The following is a 9,330-nucleotide window of genomic DNA, read 5'->3' as shown; positions in this document are numbered from 1 at the left end:
CTACATCATTATCAGTATCATGGAATGATGGTGACAAGTTAGACATCACCGTACGAGCGTTTGATATCTTTGATGTATACATCGATGACATGGTAACAGTATACAAGGACATCAGCCCACCGGAAATAGAAAACCTGTGGTTGTCCAATGGAGACCGAGTAAATGTTTCCATCCATAGTTTTGAAGATTTTTCAAAAATGACGTAGGTTCAAATATATAGTCTACGCAACAACTCAAAAGACAGAAACTTTAAACAAAAACAAGGAATTGCCTTTTTTTTAAATCATATTCCTTAATGCGTTGAGAATTCACATCGTTCTATTTGTAGAAAAAAATGATAGCAATTTGTCAATGTAAAAATCATTCGAGTCATATAATATATGCACACAGTCATGACAGTATTAAGTATTAAGTCATTAAAATGGAAAGAAGTAAGTTGACAGATGATTTCTTGAAAGTAAAAATAGTTCTCAACATGCATGCACCAATTCATGAACTACACAGAAACAAAGTTTACAGTTAAGTACAATTTTCTAAAAGTTTATTAGACTGTTCAAAAACGAAATCTTCAAATAATTTCTATGGAGACGAGGTCATTATGTAAATAAACTAATCATATATACTAGAATTAAAATTGTGTCGGCTTCAAAATATTCAATCGGCATAATCTAACCGAAAAATAAATATCAAATAAAGTACGAAGTTCAGGAGCAGTGAGGACATAAAAATTCCGAAAGGGTTTGCCATACATCACTTTTTTTAATGCTCGTGTGTTTTAAAAAAATTTAGACCAAATACATACGCTTTGGAAATCAATATGGTCAATGTAATGTTCATTGTTTATTCTGCATTTTCAACATAAAATTCAGCCAGTATTTAAGTATTAGCAACTAAAGGCGTAACCGAACATAATCAATCTGTCCGAAAAATTCAAAATTGAGTTTTTCTATATCCTAAAATCTTTAAAATGAACAACCACTACATTAACATTACAGACAAGAGTTTTCTCTTTTAAAGGATAGAATGGAATACATTTGACTATCACAGTGGAATAGACAATCTAGAGTGGAAATTATATGACAACTACACTAAAACTGATATTGTACATGGTCACGCAAACCTTCATTCACAAGGAAATTCAGAAGTAAGGAGATTATCTTATATGACGTATACACGAAATACAGTTTTTTTTATACTGAAAGAGTCTATTAATACAATTTGAACTGTTTGTTTTATAGTCGTAGAGTATGTAACGTATCAAAAAAAAGGAAAATTACAAAATACTGAATTCCAAGGAAAATTTAAAACACAAAATCCCTTACGCGACACATTTAACAAAATTTTATGAATGTTTGCCCATTAACTTGAATCTATAATAAATAGATAGATTAAGCAAAACTATTTAGGAAGACAACATTTAAAAAAAATCTGCATGACCCTTATCAACTTTTGACTCTTCATTGAATTTAATACCCTTTATGGACTATTCCCCACTCCCATTTTTAGTTTGCATTTGTTGCCTAATGTCTTGATAAATATTAAAGATAGGAAACTTTAACTCCACAAATTATCAGCAAGACAATATCTACATAAAAACCAGCGTAAGTGAAATCTTCCGTCGATTCATATTGGAGTTATTCTATTCGAAGGATTATTTAACCATTCCATTTACTGGAAAAAAATAATAGATGAACAGAAACTTCAAAATGAAAATGTTTAAAAGGAACATATCTATAAATACGTCTACATGACTAAAACTGTAAGCTCCTAATATATTTCCCCCCTATGCCAATAATTTTAACTAAACAGTTGCTATTGGTGCAGATGCAGGCGAGCAACGTAGATCATCTTGTTTAATTTTAAATCAATTTTGACTGAAATTTTTGTTCAAGTCGACCTTTCTGCAGTTTGAAACATAACCCGCGATGGTTATCAAACGGGAGTGAATGAAAACTATACACGCCAATCTGGTTATTGGTATAAAAATTATTTACATTTTCTTGTAGAATATAAAAGACTGTCAAAACAAATATGGCGATGCACCACGAGGACCATCATGTTACTGCACATCGTTTCATGGATGCTTTCATAAACATTTCTACGTCAAACCTAAGATAAATGAATTATCTGGTCTGGTTACTGGGAAAGACAAAGGTGTTCATGATTCAGATTATTACATTGAAGTAACTGTTGTCAACAAGGCCTTGCTTAAAACTACTGTCGTGAAGAAGGTACTACTGGTGTAAAATAAAGCAAATGACTAGTCAATGTATTTAAGATATGTATGCATGTTTACATTTTATTAAATAATAAAAGAACCCGACAAATGCTCTATTAATGATTCTTAAAAAGAGAGTAATGATAAGTTGTTGCTATCACGAAAATAGTGCCGTATACGGAATGACAGGTTGTACGACCTTCAACACTTCAGATTTTTCAATTCGTTGTTTTGCATTTGAATAGATGTTTAGCTATTTTCAATGAATCTCTTGGTATGCAGTTATAATGCGGTATATTATGTCATTCACGTAGTACAACATATATTGACAAAAAACTGTTAAGCGTATTTATGAAATGCATTTTGGGATATTTGGTTATTTGTAATTGTATTTCATATATCTTTCTTGACAATACAACATCCATTCTCCACTTAATGTATACTTACAATATACTGTAATATTCGAGTTACCTTCATTTAGAAATTTAAAAAATATGTTTTTTGAATTTGATAACAAAAAGTAGGTTTCATCTAAAACTCTTTTGTGATATCATTTCTATGCATTCTTAGATAAAAATATTTCCTTTAACAAGGAAACTGTTAAAACATAACGATTGCATTTGTTCTAATTTGATGAATAATCCATCATTTTAATTAGCACGTTAATATGATAATTAAGTAGTTTGTAAAGCAAATTTCAAATATTTTCCAGATAACAATAGATGTTTCCCCACCGCACGAAGGATATGTTCATGACGGTATCAGAGGAGATCCGGAAATTGACTTCCAACAAGATTTACATATAGATGCTCATTGGGAAGGATTTTTTGACAGGGAGAGCGGTGTGGAATTTTATCAATATATCTTTATTGATCACTGCGTTAACAACGACGAATTCAAAGCTAATAACGAGGTATTGATATATATGTTTTGTGAATGTCTGTTGTTCTGAAAAAACTTTTTTACAAATTTACAAATACAATTTTAGTATTTCTATATAATTCCAATAAATATCAATGTTAATACAAATACAATTTGTATATAAAAGCCTGGTAAAAAGGGACATATCGGGACCAAATAAATACAAAATCATTGTGAATAGTAACTGGCATTTACATACTTGAAACACAACTTGCAGTGAACAAAACCGTAACTCACAAGTCATACATAGACATAGTTTTTGTATTTCAGACCACAGAAACCTACAATACGTTTGCATCATTTGAGGCTTTTACAGAGGGAACATATTTTGTTTCTGTGGTTGCTGTGAACAGAGCGAAAGAAAACTCAAAAGTTGTCTGCTCTGATGGAGTTACTATAATGACAACTATGCCATATATAAAGGATTTTGTAATGTCAGGTGCTAAAACAAGACCAAGATTATTAAGAGATAATGATGGAAATGTTTGGTTTTTGGATAATATGTTACAGCGACACTTTGTAGAAAACATTACCTCCAGCTGCATGTAAGAGACATATTATATTAGTTTTAAATGATTAATGAGTTTCAAAGTTAAACTTTGGAAAATATCACACTTTTGTCTGAGGATTTCTGCTTCTGGTAAATGCTATATACAGACACTTTTGTCTACTAGAGTTAAGTTATTAAATGATGATCAATTTAAAATTTCAATTTAGTTACTGGCTGTCAGTTTGAATCATTTAAAAAAATATATATAGTTCAGTTTATTTTGTCATTTCGATATACTGTCGCTGTTGTTCATAATCGTCCGTTGTAATTCAAAATGAATTATACATGAAAATGAGGATATTCATAATGAAAAAAATCACAAAAGTACTATTTTATTTCGGAAACTCGAAAGGTACATACATGTATCTTTATCGAATGAGACCTACTGATAGCGACAAGCACACTATTTCGAATGATCAATACAAAGAACACTGCAGACTTTTAGTGTATATATAATTTATAAAAAGGCTAGACGAATTACTATTTTGTTTGATGACGTCAAACAGCAACAACATAATCCTCTGAGAAAAGACGTACGTAAAAGTAAAATTACAAAAACTCCAAGGAAAAGTCAAAACGGAAAGTCCATAATAGGCAAACTCAACAGCTCAAACGCATCAAACGAATGGTAACAACTGCCATATTCCTGACTTAGAATTTGCATTTTCTCGTGTAGAAAATGATGGATTAAACCTGGTTATATGTAGCTAAACCTTTCAGTCGCATGAAATTTCAATTACTAGTATATTGATATGTCAAAAAGGGGTTCAAGTTCCGCATTGTGTTATAATCTAAATCACTATGAAAACAAACAAATATGTAACAAAGAAGTACAAAAAGGCATATGGACATATTACATTAGCAAAAACGAAAAAGAAGAACAAATATTTACCATAGCACAATAACACAATGAGAAGACATGCAAGTACAGGGCCACGTCATATGTAAATCAAAGAGCAGATTGCTCTGAGGGATACGATTGCCATTGTTTTCATTGACACATGTATACATGTAGCTGGATAATATTATTTTCAAAACTAATTCAACTGATGTAAAATGTAATTTACGTAATCTGAATAGTTACAAAAAAGCCAATCCCGGTTAAAAGTGTATGAACAATGTACTTAGGCCTATTGTGTTTTATTTTTGTTCTATCAATTCCAAGTTTACTTTCCACAGCAGTCACTGTGAGACTGTGAGAAGTATTTCACTTCGTATCTTATCACCTATTTTCCTACGTTAATTCTAGGAGGAACCCCATTCCTAACTCTTTAAATATTTAATTTCCTTTGGGTCAGTGATCATGACTCCTTTTCGTACACATTCCTTGGTTTACATTGCGATCGTTTTTAATATAATACGACGTTTATCGACAGAACGAGTTAATTTTTCTCAACGTGTTGTTCATGTTTTGATTCAGAATTCACGGAAGTGACTTCCGGAAGGGAGACTATTCGAAACGATAATATGGAAGACTCCATTTCGCATGAAGGGGTGTTGAAAGTAACGGACTGCATTTCTTTTAATTTAAATGATGCATATGATTTAAAATTATGCAACAACAATGACCCTCAATAGCAGACATACATAGAAGGGATCCAATGAGTTATAAATTAATCAATTCAGTGGGGAATCCAGAGCAATCATTTAACCTAGTACCCCTTGAAGTCAAGAAAACTATACGCATGATTACCTAAACAAACCCTGTAGTAAGAACGTATATTAAACCTAAATGGTTCTCTATTTTTTTTATGGAAGTACAATATCAAATATCAGTTTAATAACGGTGACATATAAGTAAAACTCCACTTCAGTTCTTATATGACAGAAATAGATTTATCGGAATTCAGAGAACTCTCGCATTTTTATCACAACTGGGGAATTCCCTCTGACGTGTTTCTAAATTTATAAAAACACTAAATATAAATACTGCTTGATTCTGATTTTCCGTGTTGTTTAAAACACGCATATAAGTCAAGGGAAATATCAAACATGAAGATTATGAAAAGAACATTATAGGAAAGTTGTTTAAGTTCAATCCCTTTGTTTGTTTTTACCTTTTAAACCAAGACAATCATAAGAATCTGGGATGGTCCTTAATGTTTAGAATAAAACGGTGGAAGTGAGGGAATTGTCCTGAGCCACTGGTATAAGTCTACAGATTGCTTGAAAGCAATCGTATCCAAAAAAAATGAAAACTAGCATACTGACAAAGCATATAAGCAAAAATGAAAAACAAGAATACAAAATTTGTTTTACCAGAGAAAGATAACACAATAACGGGATGTATAAGTAAACAGAGCCACTTCAATTGGACATCACCAAAATCAAACTAAACAGTCAAAGTAATATTCATATAGATAAATAAAACGATACTATAACACGTTATTATTAAAGATGATAAACAATGTCAGTACCCAGAAGCATAACAAAAATGAGCAGAAGAAAATATAGCTGGTTTCGGCACATGCTTGATTAAGTGAGGCTGTTCATTATTCTCATAAACACACAATGATAATCATAAATCTAAATTTACTTGAAATAAGATACAAAATGTATTTCAGAGTTTCGAACCTAGAAAGTGTAACCATGTTACCCTTAGGGAAACCGGTATCGCACAATGCAGTTCGGCTATGTGGCATAAAAAATAACCTTCATATACTTGCTGTCGTATCCAAGGAAATTCAGGTACTGCAATGGTTATATTTCTAAATGTAAACTTTAAATTTTAAAATTAAAACAACATTATAGATTGAAAAAAGTATAGCTAAACTTATTTATCAAAGAACACTTCAGATCTAGTTAGTAAAAGTACGTAATTATGCATTTAAAAAAAATATATAGAGTAGACCGTTGGTTTTTCCCGTTTGAATGATTTTACACTATTTATTTTGGGGTCCTTTATAGGTTGTTGTTCGGTGTGAGCCAAGGCTCCGTGTTGAAGGCCGTACCTTGACCTATAATGGGTTACTTTTATAAACTGTTATTTGGATGGAGAGTTGTTTCATTGGCACTCATACTCATCTTCCTATATCTATGTAAAGCTAATCGAGAAACACAGCAGACCAAGAAGTGCATTGTCTTATGTGCTTTCATCATACTACATGTGAACTTAATATTTTCAAAAAATTAAACAGAAAATAAAAGCTACAAAGAAATACATTATTTAGCTACTATTATCACAAGGTAATACCGATTATTTATAAGTTTCATTATACGTGCTACCTCATGTTTTGAAGCTTTAGATTCATTTACTTTATTACATTATGTGTGTTTTAGTATGTGTTTTATTCTCTTGTGATCGTTTATTCGAGCAAAAATGAAAATAAATGTCTTTTTGTTACATAAGTTCAAAATGTCTTGGAAACCAGCTATTGATGCCAACTTGATTCACGATTATGAAGTTGGATTGTCATCTACAGCAAGCAGCATTGCTCCAGATATAGTTTCATTTCGAACAACAAAACATCATATTCACTTCCGGCTTAATCACCCAGATGTCCCGGATGGAAAGGAGTTTTATATCATAATCAGATCTATCAGTAAATCAGGAGTTGAAGGACTACAGGTAAGTTGTTTGTTGCAATGTGGCAGATTTGAAAACAAAATATCGTTTGACAAATTTACTTTGCTTTATGGTTGTTCCACTGTTTGAAACATCTACTGTCTAAACACCATAATCATATATCTAAATACACAAACGCACTATAAATCCCATACGATGAAACAAATATTTTGAGCCTTATAAGTCGCAGTCAGTTTTCTTTGACTATTTTGTCAGAATCGTGTCCCCTTTTTCATCAGAATGAATGTCTTAAGATACTTAGAATTTAATCCAAAATGATAAGTAATTTTATCATAAAAACCGTGTGCATTGACTTTTAAAAACAATAATAAAACATTAAATTTACCAAAATATTTAGAAATGGTGTGCAATTAAATTATTTCTTCCTTTCTCTTATTCGCAGACATCGTAGTTCATCACCTTAACTCGGAATCTTTTCGTTATCATTTTGACAATCGCATAATAATAGCTCAAGTTTTTTTTATAATAAGAAAATGTAAACGACGACACGACGGCTGCCACATGGGGAGCAGTATCTCCTTACCCTTCCGGAGCACCTGAGATCACCCCCAGATTTTGGTGGGGTTCGTGTTGTTTTGTCTTTAGTTTTTTTCTGTAATACTGTTTGTCAGTTTGTCTTTTTATTTTTAACCATGGCGTTGTCAGTTTATTTTCTATCTTTGAGTTTGACTCTCCCTCTGGTATCTTTCTGCCCTCTTTTAAAAAGGAAATGTTATAAGGAATACCAAAATCAAACGTCAGACTATATCAACCATCAAAACGGTCAATTTACGACTTCGTACCATAATTCCGAAGAAAAAGGTGTGTATGCCTGGATTTATAGCTGACTTAAGCTCTTACTTGTATGACAGATATTTATAGTTCCGTTATATTGTCATAATTGGGGATGCACCACACGCAGACAAAATTTGTTAATTTAACAATAATTGGTATCAAGCTGCTAAAACTGTACAATTATGCAATTCACAGATCGACATACAACATAAACGCCTTCACAATAACAAAGATGTCAACAGAAATGTTTAATAATCTTTAGTTCATACATGACTTTATAACAATCATACCAATACATCTGACATAGACGCAAAAAAAGATGCTTTTGTTAATAATAGTACACACAGTATATAAAAACATAAAACCGTAGTATACTCTTTATATTCAACATCTGACTCGAATGAAACTGTATTATACTGTTATACTGAAAACATAATGGATGCACCAAATAAACAGACATAACTGTTTTTTTTAACAATAATTTAATTTTGGATGAAACGCTTTTTGTGATTGGCTGACGTTGATTAGTTTTTCAGCCCATAGACATTAATTAGTCATGTGACCGTGACATCATCAACGTTTTTTTCATGGTTTACTTCAGTTTCAAATTGAGTTTAGAATTAAATTATAAGAAATAACTGTAATATTTATTTGTCTATTCGAAATAACATAAAAAATGTGATGCACATCTTAAAACAACCCACTACGCGCATTATATAGTGTGCATCACATTTTTGATGTTATTTCTTTATACACAGAAAAATATATAACAGTCAATCCATTAAGTAATAGTGATCGGCATCCTGCTTCCAAATCTGTTCAACCAAGCATCACATGCATAGAATTAATTTAAGACTAAAAGATTCAAAATTATTTGCCAAAGACACCAACAAAAGTTTTTGTAGTTCATAGTAAATACACGACATAATAAACAAAACATATTATTCAAATAAATCTAACAAAACGTTTTTGTCATTGCTAGTACATACAGTTTACTTAAACTTTATGTCCTGTGACTTTCTGTCCGTTTATCTATTAGAATGTAATGCCGTACTAGTATACACTTAATACGTATCTTCTCACTCGTATGGAATTGTTATGCATAGTTCTGTTATATTGACAAGATTGGGGAGGCACCCAAAGCAGACATACCTTGTTGATTTAAAAATAATGTGGCTCTACTGCCATGCATCACAGATCGACATACAAAAAATGCCTTCAGTTTTATAATTGCGCCAACAAAAAAGATTTTGTCATTTATAGTACATACATGACGTCAAA

At 31.5% G+C, this 9,330-nt stretch overlaps 1 protein-coding gene across 1 annotated transcript in view; it reads left to right on the top strand.

The window, feature by feature from the left end:
* The first annotated feature begins 1,747 nt into the window (after positions 1-1,747).
* Positions 1,748-9,330, top strand: part of LOC139482932 (uncharacterized) — a 45,574-nt gene continuing 37,991 nt past the window's right edge. Inside the window, exons 1-6 of the mRNA XM_071266960.1 lie at positions 1,748-1,759; positions 2,007-2,231; positions 2,931-3,131; positions 3,410-3,684; positions 6,254-6,377; positions 7,039-7,257. Of these exons, the coding sequence (XP_071123061.1) occupies positions 1,748-1,759; positions 2,007-2,231; positions 2,931-3,131; positions 3,410-3,684; positions 6,254-6,377; positions 7,039-7,257 (1,056 nt within the window). The remainder of the gene's footprint in view (positions 1,760-2,006; positions 2,232-2,930; positions 3,132-3,409; positions 3,685-6,253; positions 6,378-7,038; positions 7,258-9,330) is intronic.

This window comes from Mytilus edulis, chromosome 7, assembly GCF_963676685.1.
Source record: "Mytilus edulis chromosome 7, xbMytEdul2.2, whole genome shotgun sequence".
Classification (NCBI taxonomy): domain Eukaryota; kingdom Metazoa; phylum Mollusca; class Bivalvia; order Mytilida; family Mytilidae; genus Mytilus; species Mytilus edulis.
Note: the sequence above shows the minus strand (reverse complement) of the source record. Positions and strands in the feature narration are given on the sequence as shown.